Below are 15,958 nucleotides of genomic sequence, written 5' to 3'. Positions count from 1 at the left end.
ACACTCCGTTCATTTGTCGTCTTTGCTTTCATGTGTGAGCATTAGATTTTCTTTCCCTCCCTATGTGTAAAGTGTTCTGATCAGAGCTCTAAAAATAATTAACGTGTAGTTTCCCTCAACAGTTGTTTAGACATCTCAGTTTTTCCAGCCTTGGTTCCAATATGAAATAGATGGCTTCAGCTATTAGCTTGCATGATTAATAAAATATTTTATCTATTAATTGTATTCTCCTCCACTTCAATTAATCTTGTGGTTTAGGATTGGTTGGGGAAGGAAAGGAATAGTTTTGTTGCTAGGAAATACCATATTGTCTGTTGCTCCTAGCTCAAATTTAGTGCTCCATGGGACAACTTTTTCTTTAAATGCAAGACTAAGTATTCTCATCATATATTTACATCTGTATCCATTGGTGACTGGCAAAGTTTTGAAATAATGCAGGAAAACATGTACCTTCGGTGACAAGAATGTTGGTAGAAATTTAATCTTTGTCTCCTTTTTCCAAATAATCTTAGCCTGTTTTTGTAAGATGTCTTTTCACATGCAGTGTCAACGTGAGTCAAACTGTGTCTGAGCTAGGTGTAATACTAGTAATGATGATGCAGTATTTTTTTTGTGCTTCATTAGTGTATTTTATTGCATTTATATAGTGTTATCCAACTCATCTCAGTGCAATTTATTTTTCTTTTGTTAGTGTTCATTATATGGCAGGTCCAGTACTATCCTAACAGTCTACCAATGGAATCAGAAGCTAAAGAAGGAGATGAAGAAAGTCTGCAAACTGCTTTCAAAAAGCTGAGAGTAGATCCAGCTGGGTAGGTGACCACAGCCATATAAATTTGTCTCATAGTTGTTTTACTATTTTTATTGATGGTCTTTTTATTGTGATTATATCCTATTCTCTTGTAAGCCACGTTAGGTGTTTTTGTTAATAAAGTAGACATTTTCCCATGTAGATGAGCAGGATGCAAAAAAATGGCCAGAAAGAAAGCAGGAGTTAAACCCTGTTGAAATCCAACAGTGCATCCGAAGACATGACTATACATGTCTTTCAATAGGAGGTGCATTCCAGAATGTGAACGCTCATCCAGCTGAAAGCGTGCGTTATGGATAAACCACATCCGAACTTGAACATGCACTTGTATGCACATCCAGTTCTTCCCAGAGTTCCTGATACAGCAGTGATAAATTCACAGAAGACTGCTTGGGCACTGAGACGTCCTTCAGGGAAGAAAGTCATTTACTGCTCTTTGCCCTCCTAACTTCTTCATCCATGCCATTTTTTTTGGCGCATCCACACACTATTAAAAATCAAAGGCATGTTTTGTTTATAGTAAAGGGGGTGAAAGAATAATTTTAAAGGAGAACATACATCATCATGGTTTTTTTCATTAATCAATACTCATTGTCCAAAAAGGGCAGCCTTGTACAGTTACTAAAAATTAAGAAATGAAATCTCATTTGCCTTCACTTAAACTGCTTGAGCATGTTTTCTGGGCTCTCTGCCTTTGCCTTGGCTGTCCTACCCTGTTGGAGGTGTCTTTCATCCTTTCCACTTCCCTGAAATTATGCTGTTTTAACAAGCTTTTTCATCCTGAATATTTGGTACTGGGTCCCCATTTTCAAACCCTGCCATTCCCCGTTCTGTAGAAACAGTATTTGTTTTTCAGTAGGTCTAGCACTCTGATTCTAAGCTTGTTACATATGAACAATCTCCTACAGGTTTCAAGCACTTATGTTTACACAGGATGCTTTAGGACTTGAACGCAAGCTAGATTACATGTCCTGTTGGCTATTCCATCCGCTAATTAGCTCACGTTACTGAAAGTTAAAGCCCAGGTTCTAACCAACATATCCCTTGTATTGTATATTAGGATTAAGATCAAGGGGAAGCACATGTATCTGTGTTTATTTTATACTGTATTACTGTTTCACTCACTGAATGGATGATCCAGAATCATAAAAGTTCACCTGTTTGTTCTAAATAAAGCCAACTTTACAGCAATATGTTTGTGATAACAGCCACATACAGCTTATATGCTTTTTCAATGAAAAATTGCATTAGGAAAAAATTGGGTTACCTTTTGAACAGATTCATCCAGGTCAGCTATGCGGTAATATGACCAGTTAGTAACTATGAATTGTTTTATAATGTCCTTAACCATCACATAGAGGGAGAAGGCAAACGTTTCCCTACCCAAGACGTTTCCTCAAAATGCTTGTTTAGCTTTTTAGTACTAAAATTCCAACAGTACAACATTAGGTGCCCAAACAGTAATTTCGTACCCGATCTTTTAATTCACACCGTGAATTAAAACAATCACACAGTGTTAGTATGACAGTACTACATCATACTTCTCACTCGTTTATACATAAGCAATAAATCGGAAAGTAGTTCCAGATGATTGGAGGGGCTTCTAGGCATGCCTTGTAACTATACGTTAAATGTCATTTGAATCTGCCAGTAGACCCTTCATTTCAGAGCAAAGCTTTAACATTCTGGTTTCCTGTTAACCTAGGTCTTCTACGTCTATGAGTGAAGGTATTGGCCTGAGAACTCCTGTCCGAGCAACTGTGGATGGAGCCAGGCATCAAACTGTCTGCTCAAGAGAGACCTGGCATGGGTAAGGTATCTTTTGTGGGGAGAGGAAGGGAAGGTGATTGTAATCCGGTTTGATTCTGCCTTAAGTGGTAGAGAAAGTCGGCATATAAAAACCAACTCTTCTTTTTCTTCTTAATAACTTGTCTCTTGATGAGGATAGTTTATAAATGACTGAACTGAATTATATGACTTCTGTTACCTGCAGTTAACCTAAGGAGAGGAATTTGGGGGGGGATTTTGATCTGCCGCAGGAGCTGAGAAAGTCATACTCCTCAGGTAGAGGCCATTGCGCCCACAGAAAGGCTGTGCCAAATTCAACCCCATGATCTTTTTTGTTGACGTATGCTGCAGCAGATCAGTACTCAGGGCTATAGAAAATCTTTTTAGGTAGGATAACACTTTAAATATATTTTGTCCCGATATGAGATTCTGAATAATGCTGCTGTTCTCTGTTCAGGTGTTCAAGGAAACCCTTGAGAGGGGCGACGAGGCCACAGCGCCGCAGGCGTTCCAAATCCCCTGTCCTTCATCCCCCCAAGTTTACATACTGCGGTATGAAAGCATCCTCTGCAAGTAACCAGCTGAAACATAAAAGCCAGGCAGAAGTTTCAAAGAGCCAACTCAGTCCAGACCCTGGCATTACCGAAGAGCCATACTTGGGAGGAAAGAGATGCCCTCTTTTTGACAGCGGTAACTGCAGGAGAGCCAGAGCAGAGCACCGGAGCGCTTGCACAAGCGAACAACCTTCGGAGAATTTGAGAAAGAGCTGTCCTGTTTTTTCTTTGGCCTTCGAGACCAGCCTGGATCCCAGCCATCCTTCAGATTTCCAGTCGTTATCCCAGCTGAGTTACGGGAAGCAGTGCTCTGGTCTGGACAAGGAATGCCGGTGCAAACCATGGCAAGCGATAAAAGCGTATTCGTTCTCTGGCTTGCGGAGCGTCCTGTCAGAATGTGAAAAAGCCGTCCTGGAAGTGCGTTCACAATCACTGCCAAACAGGTCGCCCTCTGGTACATGTTCGTCAGGCTCTGCCCGGTCGTGTTCTGAGCAAGCCCGTGTCTTTGTGGACGACGTGACTATTGAAGATCTTTCAGGGTACATGGAGTATTATTTGTATATCCCCAAGAAAATGTCCCACATGGCAGAGATGATGTACACTTGACATGAGAATCATGGGTTGGCAATTCAGTGGTGGTAGTGAGATGTTCCCTCCGTGCCATAGTTGGAAATGTATCCATTGTTACTGCTGCGTGTTTGATCAAATGTTTATTTGCACCATACAGTGTAGTTTTTTAAATAAAGTGAAAAAAGAGACAATGGGCCTGTGTCTGAAAGGTGCATTGGATTCACTGTTTCAGGAATGTACCTCAGTAAAGTTTCTCCCCTTGATCCATTTTAATGTTCGCACTATATCACCAAAAGTAACCATGTTTTAAAAATCTAAAGTGCATCTTCATTAAAACTTAGCAAGTTGTTCTGTTTTGAAAGAAAATGTAAGGAGCGGGTTAAGTCCGAGCCAACTTCTCTTGAAGAAGGGAAATGTTGAGATAGTTCCTCGTATATGTTAATGTCATGTTTTTAATAGATCTCCAGCAGAGATACTAAGAAATGGCTTGGCATAAGTAGGGAAGTGCAAACCCCATCTGAACAATTTTGCTAGCCTTAAACTCTTTGCATTCAGTGTGCCTTTGATTTTGCCTGCAGAATGCATTTTGAATTTTGTTTTGATCAAAATGTCAATTGCAACTCTTAAGCATAAGCTGTTAAAGTATTTCTCTCTGTTCCTGTTTAGCACTCCACTTCTGGATTTTCTTCCATACAATTTTTGTACTGTATTGAAGAAGTATAAACTGATTAGTCTAGTGAGAAGCCCTGCAGTGTACCAGTCTTCCTGCATCTCTGGAGCATTACTCAGCTGAATTTTCAAGGGACACATAGGAACTTAAACACAACAAAAGTACTAATGTGGACCCTCTCTAAGAGCTTTTCACATAAGCATTCACTGGATTCCTCTTAGGAGTTGTCTAAGTGGATGGATACTACTTCTAAAACAACCGGTACCATGCTACAAGTCTAACTGCATGCCACACAGGTTTGAGCCTGCTTTATCAGTGGGCTCTTGCAAGCCATGTGTAGCTTTCATGTCTGTCTGTCTGCACTTTAAAAAGGAGGCAGTATTGTTAATTAGGATTTTGCCTTGTGGTTATAATCCTGAATTTTGTTCCAGTGCTGCATTTAGTGGCAGCATAATGATTTTCTAAGTAAAATAAATGTATATGCTGTGGATTTTATAATCCGGTCTCTCGGTTAGTATGAGCTTGTGAGTTGAAAATTGAATATAGAAAATAGTCAGGTATACCCCAAATCACAGAAATGACTGTGGTGAAACAATCAGGTAGCAGAGTGCTTCTGTGCCTAGGAGCAAGCACGGGTTCCAACAGACAAGAACAATTTTCTGCCTAAGTGCGGGGAGAGAGAGAGATCCATTTCCCTTTTGTAAGAAATTTGAAATGAGGTATGGGATATCTCACCAGTGTTTTGTGAGATTAAATATAAAAGCAGCTGAAACTAAAAAAAATTGTATGTAAAGAGCTGTGCCGATCAAGCTGCACAATAAAAGTAGGGCAGGTTCTCACATGCATTTGAATGACTTTCTCAAGGACTCTATTCAGTCCCACAAGTAAGTTGTCCTCATCAAGCCACATTGAACTGAATGGAGTCACCCAAGAGCATGGCAATTCATACTGCTTTTAGGGAACTGGCAAGAGAACATCTCAGTGGGTTGTGCTCTTGATGATTTGCAGCTGTATGTATGAAACTGCTTCATTTAGAAGACATGGAAGTTTAACTTGCAATATCTATTCTCACGTGCAAGTTATCACTTGATGTTGCAGTCAATTGTTCCTTGCACTTTAAAGGCACTTGATATCTTCCTCACATTTCACAAAGGATATTAAATAATCCGATGGTGTTGACAAGCAAATTCTCATCCTGTACTCACCCTGACCTGGATGGCCCAGGCTAGCCTGATCTTGTCAGATCTCAAAAGCTAAGCAGAGTCAGCCCTGCTTAGCATTTGGATGGGAGACCACCAAGGAATACCAGGGTTGCTGTGCAAAGGAAGGCACTGGCAAATCACCTCTGTAGGTCTCTTGCCATGAAAACCCCAAAAGGGGTCGCCATAAGTTGGCTGCGACTTGTCAGCACTTTACACACACACACACACACACACTCAAGCCTGTAGGGAAAATATGCATTGCATGACTGAGGTTGAATCACTCCTTTAAGAGCAGGGATCGCTTTGAAACTATGGTAACTGAGCCTATTTTAAGAGATAACAAGGAAACTAAAACGAAGCATAAGCGCTTGGCCAAGCATTCCCATTTCCTTGAAAATGAACCCTCTCTTACTATAGTTGGATGAAAAGGTTCCCAATGTCATTGGTACAGAATGTCTCCAGAGTGTAATCTCATACCACATTAATTTTCTTTCCCCCATTTTAGGGCACAAGAAGGGCAAGAAAAATCAGTGCCGGAACCAAGAGTAGAAGGCAGTAAGATTAACTTCCAAAATTTTAGTTAATTAGTCAAATTCCTCTTCTCGGTGATTGCTAAATAACCAGCAGAAAGGTGCAGCATCCAAGAGGGGTCAGTGGAAGCGGTCATTTAAGATCACAGTTTATGCAATTCTCAGCATGTAATAAACCACTAGATGGAGCTTTGGGTACTGTTCTTGAGAGCTTTTCTAGTTTTAGCAAGAGGATTCATTCAGAATGGTGGAATTCCAAATGTGCCCACCAGCTCAAAAAGGTTGGGGACACCCGACTTAAACCTTCCAGTGGGTGCAAAGGAAGTAAATCTTAGATGAGAAGATCTGTGGGTTGGATCCTACCAGATCTTCCTGGTGGTCCTGGCCGGTTCCCCTCCTCATTGCAGCCCCCTTACCTAGTGGTGGTTCATGCTGGTTCCATAATCTCTGGTACAGCCTGTTTGTTGTTCAAGCGGAGTAAGTCTTCCCTCATTTGCTGGCAGAAAAGTTGGTCGGATCTAACTTTGTCCAGGTTGGGTATCGCTTATCTGAAATGCTTGGGACCAGAAGTGTTTTGGATTTCGGATTATTTTGGAATATTTGCATGAGAAATTCATTTATGTTATACACATAGCCTGAAGGTTACTTTATACAATATTTTATACAATATTTTAAAAATGATTTTGTTAATGGTACAAAGTTTGTGTACATTGAGCCATCAGAAAGTGAAGATATCACTATCTCACCAGAAGTTTTGGATATTGGATTTTTGGATAAGGGATACTCAACCTGTATCATCTTGTTGTGTGGGACAGGCCCTTTTACAGAAGGATGAAAATACGTTAGATTTTCAAATATACTGAAAAAATACATGTTATTTTATTCATTTTTTGTCAAAGTGGAAAAATTAAGACTTTGAGGTTGGAGAGTTAAAAGTGCAGGTCACAGTTGCAAATATAAAACAAATGCTTGCATTAAAATTCAAGTTTTCAGAGCTGCAAATGTCACCTTCATGTAACAACCCATTCTGTTTGCACGATTGCACACACATTTACATCTGTATTGTTCACTTAACTTATTGTATGTGTATCCCTTCATTCCTTCAAGCATCTCAGCGTAGCATACATGTGAACAATTTCGTTTTATTTTCACAAGATCACTATGTGATAGAATAGGTTGAGAGAATGAGTAATAAAACTGGCCTGTGTTATAAAGCTGAAGTACAAATGTGAACCACTTTGAACACCGAAAGCTCTGCATGAATGCTAACTATTGTGTTATGAAATCTGTACCAATATCCTATTTGGTGACTTTTCTGTGCTTTTGCAGAATCATAGCACACTCACAGCTGAAGTTCAGTTTAATAGTTGCAGCCTTTATTTTCCTTTGCTTTTATTGGTTGAGTACACTGGACCACCAAAAGCACCAACTGGAAGCATGACTGAGTCAAGGAATGCAGGGGCCAAAGTGTCTCCTCATACAATAATGTGTACAGAAGTAAAAAAGTTCGAACCCAGACCTGGATGGTGCTGGGCTAGCTTGATCTCATTAGATCTCAGAAGCTGAGCAGGGTCAGCATTGGTTAGTAGTTGGATAGGAGACCTTCAAGGAAGTCCAAAGTTGCTGTGTAGAGGCAGGCAATGGCAAACCACTTCTGTTCACCTCTTGCCTTGAAAACCCTACAAGGTCGCCATAAGTTGGCTGCAACTTGACAGCTCTTTCCACCAACAGAGAAGCTCATATACAGATGTGTGTGAACTGGGAAGAGAAAATGGCCCTGGAACAAGCCAAGCTGAGTGGCCCTTGTGACATTATAAGCCAGTGCTACAGAGGGTCAGTGGCGCCGGCAATGGGCTTTAGTTCATCTACTGCTTCCTCCTTCAAACTGACAGCAGTACAGGAGGAACTGGGTGAGTTTTATACCATTGGATCATGATCTGAGCCAAGTGGTCTTGGCAGAGTTTCTGGGGCTTGGCTGTGTTATACTTCACCTGGCCACCTCTGACCATCTAGGGTCAGTCGCCCGCCAAGAAATTTCTCTGTAACCTAAATGGCCAGTCTTCCCCTGGTGAGAATATACTGTAATCAGAATCCAAACCGTATTTGATATATTTAGTGTAACTTATTTGATTGCCTAGAAATGACTATTACAATATTTGCAAATGGGCAGTATTCTGTCACCTTAGTGTCTGCTTTTCTTACTTAAAACTGCTAGTGCATTGAAGAGACAAGGTGACTTGGCAAATAATCTATTTGACAGGGACGTCTTCCAACCAGATGTTATAGATGTTCCCACTGAAGAGGACCATCTCCCTCTGCGTTTATGTACACAGTATTTACATTTACCTCTCCTGGATTTCCCTAATATAGTTTTTCGTTGAAAGCAATGAAATTGAATAATGACTATAACAAAGAAAAATAATTATAACAGAAAAAAAATGCAACCCATACTGTCCCAAATATATTTTCTGTGCACCTCCCTAGAATGAGATGATTCTGAAGACAAATGTATGCATTTTTTCCACTTCTTGGCTTTTTGAACTCCACAAAAGTATGGGCCTGCTCTATTCTGAGTTGTTGTAGTATACTAACATTGTGGATTTGGGGACCTGACCTAGAGGGGTGGCAGGTGCAAAACCCCTGGAGTTCATCACAACATGTGTGAGGCTCCACTCCTAGTGAGCCAGCTGCCATACCACTGTATGATGGATGTGGCAGCCATGTTGCTAGGCCTAACCAGTCAAGTCATCACCCTGGCAACCAGCGGAGGTAACTTGGAGTGGCTGGCAGAGAGAAGGACAGTCTGGTTGTGAATAGCAACAGTGGAAGGACCAGAAGTGGTCCTGGGAATGGGGGGAGTGGCTGCAGGAGCCTCTTTAAGCCCTTGTTAAACTGGGCTGAGGAAGAGTCCCCAGTGCTCATTCCCAGCCGACTGGACAGGAAGATCAAGAGAGGCTGTGGGGAAGGTAAGTAACAAGGCATGAAGGAATCTTATTATTTGGGGGTTTTATAGTCATTATAGTCATTGCTTCATTTATAGTCTGCCATTCTTACTGAGACTGGAGGCAGATTACACAATTTAAAAGAACAATGCAATAAAAACAACAATATAATAGAAAAGTGCATAAAAGATGGATTACAAAATGACAAAACAACAGAAAAATTACAGTATGATATATTCAGTAAAAAATGCAATGCAGCCGCATTACAGAATCAGGAAATGGTGCAAGAAAAACAGCAAAATGCATACAATACACTGCTATAAAAATGGCCTAAAACACAGAGACATTGAAACTAGCACCCTTTTCCCTTTATAAAGATGCCCTCCTAATGCAGCCCCAAGGACTGCAACTGGCGGTGTGAGGACAGAGGGCCACGTAGGGAGAGCACCAGCTGGGCACACCTGCTCACCTAGGAGGGCATGTGGCTCAGTGGTAAAGCATCTGCTTGGCATGCAGAAGGTCCCAGGTTTAATCCCCGCCATCTCCAGTTAAAGGGACTAGTCAAGGAGGTGGTGTGAAAGACCCCTGCCTGAGACCCTGGAGAGCCGCTGCCGGTCTGAGTAGACGATACTGACTTTGATGGACCCAGGGTCTGATTCAGTATAGGGCAGGTTCATGTGTCAAGAGCATGAGCTGCCATTCAGAAGGTTCTTGGTTCAAATGTTGCCTCTGCCATTAGCTCAATAGACGATTGTGATCTTAGACAAATCCCTCATCTGGATCTACAGCATAATAATATAGACTTGCCTTGCTGGGTTATTGTAGGATTTGCAACATAATGTATAAGAAATGCTTTGAACTCTCAAAAGCACTATATGTCTAAAAATCATTCTGGGTTGTAGTTTCTGTGCATTCTAAAGGGCAAGTAAAAACAACAACAACCAATGGGTGCATGTGCCCATCACATTGACACAGTGTATGCATCTGTACTGAGATCCAGATTCTGAGAAGCAGTTCAGAGAGGCTAGGGGCCAAGTTACCCAAAAGACTAGAACGTCTCTGACTGGGTCTACTCTGCATTTTTTAAAAGGTAAAATGTAGTTGTGGGAAGTTACTGTCCAAGTCAGAGCCCTGGAAAGTAGGAAGAGACCCAGACATGATGCTTGGGTTCCCCAAATGTGCCCATCTTTGTTTTAGATCAGAGGTTCCCAAACTTTTTGAGTCATGGATCACTTTTCAGGAGAGAAATTCATCATGGAGCACTAATTTTCACCTAGCCACCTATATACTAAACCGAATAACAGTAGTATTTTTCTTTCCAATCTCTTCATGGAGCACTAGGAGATGTTTCGCGGAGCACCAAGTGCTCCATGAAGCACAGTTTGGGAACCTCTACTCCAGATCATCTTCTGTCATGTAACCTACCACTCATCTCAGTAAAGTCTGAAACTTTCATCCAGCCTTCAAGTTAGAAGAGCAGAAGAACGTGACATTGAGTTGCAACTGACTCATGGCAACCCTTTGCACAGGGTGTTCCATGCAAGAGATGAGCAGAGGTAGTTTGCCATTACCATCCTCTGCATAGGAATCCTAGTCTTTCGCGGTGATCTCCCAACCAAGTACAAGCCCTGGCTAAGCTGGGCTATTCAGGCTGCTCCTCCAGCGACTCTAAATTGGACTGGTGTTTCTAAATGGGAAGACTTCTTGGACCAGAGAAAGGCTTCAAACTTGGCTGAGTGGGGTGGTAGAAGAAGAGTTGGTTTTTGTATGCCGACTTAGTCTACCACTTAAGGAAGAATCAAACCAGCTTACAATCACCTTCTCCTCCCACACAACAGACACCCTGTGAGGATGAGAGAACTCTAAGAGAGCTGTGACTCGCCCAAGGTCACCCAGCTGGCTTCATGTGTAGGAGTGGGAAATCAAACCCGGTTCTCCAGATTCGAGTCCACCGCTCTAAACTACCGCTCTTAACCACTACACCATGCTGGCTCTGGAGGCAATTACCACATCATTATAGTGTAAGCATAACACTATAATTATGTGCTAATTGCCTTTTTTAAGCCCTTGGGGGGTGGCTGCTGCAGGGGACTGGGGCAGGGAAACAGGCATTGATGTGGATAGAATTGGGAAGATCCACATCTTTTCCATCCACATGGGTGCCAGCCTGGCCTTGTGATCTTTACCAACTAGAGAAAAGAAAGGTGAAAAAACCCAGAAGGTTCATGAAAGCATCACGATGCTGTGGGGAAGCAGAGGGGAAACACCTGTCCCATAGCATCCAAGACGGCACACCCATGTGTAAGTGATTGTACTCTAAAAGCACTGAATCAGCTTCTGTTGGAAACTTTCAAGCAGGGCTTGGAAGTGCAATTCATCCCCTGCTTTCCCACCCCAAGGTATACTCCAAGGTATATTGCCCCTGAACATGGATGTTCCATTTAGTTGTCATGGCTGCTAGCCAGTGAGAGGCATATATGACTTTAATATTTCACCATACTCCCTGAACAACAGTCTTCTGTCACCAGATCTTCAAACCTGAAATTAAAAAAAAATATATGTCAAGGTCAGAAAACACTTTCAGATTTAACACATCAGCAATGCATGTGCATTAAACAAAAATTCTCATTTGCATAACTGGACTTTCTGATATATATATATCAGATATATAAGACACATTTGAGATATATATATATATATATCAGTCCTTTTATCTGGATACTGGATTATCATCTCAGTCCTTTCATCTGGATACTGGATTGTCTCGACGTGTTGATTTATATCCTGCCAGAAGCCATTCTAAGCAAAGAAGGCCACCCTGTATTGTTAATAAGATGCAAGACCCCCCCTCCCCAGTCATGTGTGGATGCTCAGGTCTGTCGTCAGGTGGCACAGACTCTCTGTTGTGTCTGTGATTGGAACAATGCGTGAGCAGTGCAGCAGTCCGCCTCAGTTGCAACCTTGCCACGGTTGTAAAGGGGTTGTGATTTTAGCACACGCACAGCTACACCCCTGCTCCTCTTCCAAAGCCAGATGCTGCTTCTGATCCTGCTGCCGTGGGCTCCCTGTGCCAATCCGGAGTGAGTAATGAAATTCAAGCCCTCCGGCTCCGGCAAGGATGCTGTTTCCATGAGCCCATGTGATGCTTCGGTAGTACAGCTGCTGCAGCTCTTCCTTTCACCCGTTCTTCCATAATCTCGGGCTGTCATGGCGACTCCCAACAATGTTACTCCCACCAACTGCAGCTGGTGGCCCATTTCAGCCCTGGAGAACGATGCAGGCAAATCCATGGAGACGGAGGAGATCCAGGACCCGGCACACCCTGCTTTCCGATCCAAGGACAGGCTGGTTTTGTACCACTGGACCCAGTCGTTCAGCTCACAGAAGGTAAAGGCTTAACTGGGTTCAGAAGGGAGGGATGTCAGCCAATATTGTCGTGTGCAAAATTCCTGGATGTCAAGGAGAATGTGAAACTGGTAGACAAAAAGGAGGTTGCTTTTCCCTCGGGGGATGCCCAAGGGAGCAGCTGGGAGGCAGGGTGTTGTTGGAACAGAGGTGTGTTTTTATGTCTGCATTTCAGCAATTTCGACAGAATTGAGCTTGGAGGCAGGGGGAGGGGAGCCTTGACTGTCTCCGTCTGGTTTGAGGGTCAGATTTTCAAGTCGTGTTTGGCAATGCTTCTGACTGATGATTAGAAATCTTAAATGAATGGTAGTGGGGGAGGGGGAAGAGAAGCGTAGAAAAATGAATCCTGAAATGTTTAGCAGGTAATAATGGAGGAAGACTGGCGTGGAAACCTACAATGGGGCTTACTTCCTGAATATATATTGGGGAGCAGGACCGCATGTAGGGCTCAGAACTATACTGAACAACCCATTCACTTTTGAGACTGCAGTATTGGGACCAAAATCCTATTTCTTTTGCCTGTGCACAAGGGCTGTATGTTTAGGTTTTTGTTTCAAACCGAAAGCAAATGGCATCTCCTCTCCCCCCCCCCCCGTTCTAATTTGTGAATGCTCCATCACTGGAGTAGGCATTTACACAGGATGGAACACACCTGGCCTTATTTGTCATTGCCCAATGTACCCAGCATCAGCTGTTTCTCTTTGCATTCATTATATATGGGAGTTGAATTATGCACGGGGGTGAAGATGAACGGACAGGCTTCTTCAAGGAAGGTGGGCCTCTTATTTCCTTTGGAAGTGGAATAATCCCCCCTTGGAAAACTATGTGGGTTGAGGTGTCTCTCCCCCCCCTCCCCCAATACACATGCACACACAAAGAAACCCATGGAGTAAGGCTGTTGATTTAAGATTAGTGGCTAAAGTAACTTGTTTCACATTCACAGGGCACAGCTCTGCCTGTCAAACAAACTGTGTCCCCTCTCTTTCACACTGCACCCTCTCCTCTTTTCTTGTGTGATCATCTCTCTCCCTTCAAGGGGCTTTCTTTATGTCTTTCTCTCCGCCTTTGCCTGGGAAGGAAACAGTTAACTAGGCACTCATACATGCTGTTCTACAACTAGTCCAGAGCTAGCCCCACCTCTGCCAGAACTGATGGGACTCCATAGGTGGCAGATAGAGCGAGTTAAAGTGGCAGCGCACAAATATGCCTCTGAAAACCAATCTAGTTTGATAAAGAGGGTTTTTTTAAAATTGCTTTCAGAGAAAGCAGGATTCTCAATGCCTTGTAATGTACACATTGCATTGAGCTCTTAAGGGAACCCTAGATTAAAATGCATAAACCCAGCACTGGAGACATGCTCCTTTGGATAAAGAGAAATAGTGCTTTTCAGGTTGGAGTTTCCATATGCCAATGGCTTTTTTCCTTTGATAGCAATATAGCTTCAGCATTCCTGGGTGCAAACACCCAATCCTCTCTATTGCTGCATTTTAGCATAAGGTTCAGTGATCAAATCCTGACATACTAGAACATTTTGCAATCCAGCAATGAGTTGACTAGCTAAGAAAATAAGCTATCATTCAGGAAGCCCCTGTTTCACATTTTGCCTCTGCCAAATTTTGTCTCACTGTTCTCAGGCTTGCCCACCCCCATCTGCAATATAGGAAGGATAATACTGGCCTACCTTACAGGGATCTTGTACAAATGTGTGTGAAGTTCTTTGAATTCTGAAAAAGCTGTATTAATGCTAAGTATTATTACTATTTTAGGATTCACTTCTCTTTCTAGATAGAAAAGACAAGGGTTTATTATATAGGCATCCCTGTTGTCCATGATGTCTGCTATCTGCAGAAAACACACCGAGAGCTAGGTGCAGGCATACTCCCCAATCCTATCAAGATTCCACTAACAGCAGTACCGGCAGAACTGGCTTCTGTATTCTTTGTTCAGTACCATGGCCAGAGCATTCAACAAATGTGCTAATATTCTCCTAAAGCAATTCCCTTCCATAGAGAAGACTCTTGCAAGCCAAGGAGCCAAGTCCACTGCTGATAATGGATTATACCAGAGATAAAATGGGCTAAAACACAGCCTTGACATGTCCTTATGGATTTCTCTCATTCTGGAATTCTGCACTAAAATGACCAACCTCTGCAGTTACAAACCTTGTGATAGGAACCGAGTTGTTCATAGAGTATTTCATTTGGGGGAGGAGATATTTATTTATTTAAAGGTTTTTTAAAAAGATAAAGGTCCCCTGTGCAAGCACCGGGTCATTCCTGACCCATGGGGTGATGTCACATCCCGACGTTTTCTAGGCAGACTTTTGTTTACGAGTTGTTTGCCAGTGCCTTCCCCAGTCATCTTCCCTTTACCCCCAGCAAGCTGGGCACTCATTTTACCGACCTCAGAAGGAGGGCAGGCTGAGTCAACCTTGAGTCGGCTACCTGAAACCAACTTTCGTCAGGATCGAACTCAGGTCGTGAGCAGAGCTTGGGCTGCAGTACTGCAGCTTACCACTTTGCGCCACGGGGCTCCTTATTATTTATTTATTTATTTACTTCGTTTATACCCCAGATTTCTCCCCAGTGGGGATCCAAAGCAGCATACGTAATTCTCTCCATTTTATCCTCGCAACAACCCTGTGAGGTAGGTTAGGCTGAGTGTGCGACTGGCCCAAGGTCACCCAGGCAAGCTTCCGTGGCAGAGTGGGGATTGGAACCTGGCTCTCCCAGATCCTAATTCAACACTCTGATCCCTACACCATGCTGACACATGTATTGGTCAGAAAGAAAGACTACTTCTTATGATGCCCTCTGGCCCGGAACTCCCTTTTCCCCATTCCTGGATTCATGGGTGCTAGTTGAGGTTACTTATAGTGAGGGAGAGACATTTTGTATGTGGTCCAGATTGCTCTTTTTATCAGGGAATCCAAGGCTTGACAGGAACTGTGTGGTCTTAGGTTGGGACACAGCCTGGTGAGCTACCATGAATGGGTGTGTGCTTAGGCTTCAGAGTCCTCTTTGGACACAGAAGGGAATAGGGTGTATAACTTCAGCCCTTGCCACTGGCCAGTAGCATGAAGCTTCTGGATTAGCAAGGCCTGGCATAAATATGAGGAACTTGGCCTTCTGCCTTGACCCAATAAACGGAGCAGTACATTCTGCCTGCTGTAGTTCATGCTCTAACTTCCATCTTCAGCCATTGACCCTGGAAACCCATAGGTGGAGAGCACACTATCTAAGTCTAGAGATTGTGGTACAGCTGTCCAAGGCCCTAGTTCACATAGTTCATAGTTTTAATGGAAAGTGGACTGTGTTTGCAAGCCAAGCACAACTTATGCTACAAAATGTACTTTGCTAAATCACATGAACACATGAAGCTGCCTTATGCTGAATCAGACCCCTGGTCCATCAAAGTCAGTATTGTCTACTCAGACCAGCAGTGACTCTCCAGGGTCTCAGGCAGAGGACTTTCCCATCACTTACT

At 42.9% G+C, this 15,958-nt stretch overlaps 2 protein-coding genes across 2 annotated transcripts in view; both read left to right on the top strand.

Moving 5' to 3' along the window:
- Positions 1-677: 677 nt before the first annotated feature.
- On the top strand, positions 678-3,914 carry LOC130472695 (oxidative stress-responsive serine-rich protein 1-like). The gene is made up of 3 exons (XM_056844104.1): positions 678-812; positions 2,517-2,621; positions 3,057-3,914. Exons 1-3 carry the CDS (start codon positions 736-738, stop codon positions 3,757-3,759), a joined length of 885 nt encoding a protein of 294 aa, XP_056700082.1. The 5' UTR covers positions 678-735; the 3' UTR covers positions 3,760-3,914.
- Positions 3,915-12,066: 8,152 nt separating this feature from the next.
- The window catches only part of GDAP1L1 (ganglioside induced differentiation associated protein 1 like 1), a 56,165-nt gene continuing 52,273 nt past the window's right edge, over positions 12,067-15,958 (top strand). The window contains exon 1 of the mRNA XM_056844102.1: positions 12,067-12,454. Coding sequence (XP_056700080.1) covers positions 12,275-12,454 — 180 coding nt within the window. The 5' untranslated portion in view covers positions 12,067-12,274. The remainder of the gene's footprint in view (positions 12,455-15,958) is intronic.

This window comes from Euleptes europaea, chromosome 2 (genome assembly GCF_029931775.1).
Source record: "Euleptes europaea isolate rEulEur1 chromosome 2, rEulEur1.hap1, whole genome shotgun sequence".
NCBI classification, from domain to species: domain Eukaryota; kingdom Metazoa; phylum Chordata; class Lepidosauria; order Squamata; family Sphaerodactylidae; genus Euleptes; species Euleptes europaea.
This window is presented reverse-complemented; position numbering and strand designations above follow the sequence as displayed.

What these genes read in the sequence shown, in the direction of transcription:
- LOC130472695 (XM_056844104.1), top strand. Translation starts at nt 736, where the DNA reads ATGGAATCAGAAGCTAAAGAAGGAGATGAAGAAAGTCTGCAAACTGCT. An exon ending in CTGAGAGTAGATCCAGCTGG is followed by an intron (nt 813 to 2,516) that starts GTAGGTGACCAC and finishes CTGTTAACCTAG; the next exon opens with GTCTTCTACGTCTATGAGTG. An exon ending in TCAAGAGAGACCTGGCATGG is followed by an intron (nt 2,622 to 3,056) that starts GTAAGGTATCTT and finishes TTCTCTGTTCAG; the next exon opens with GTGTTCAAGGAAACCCTTGA.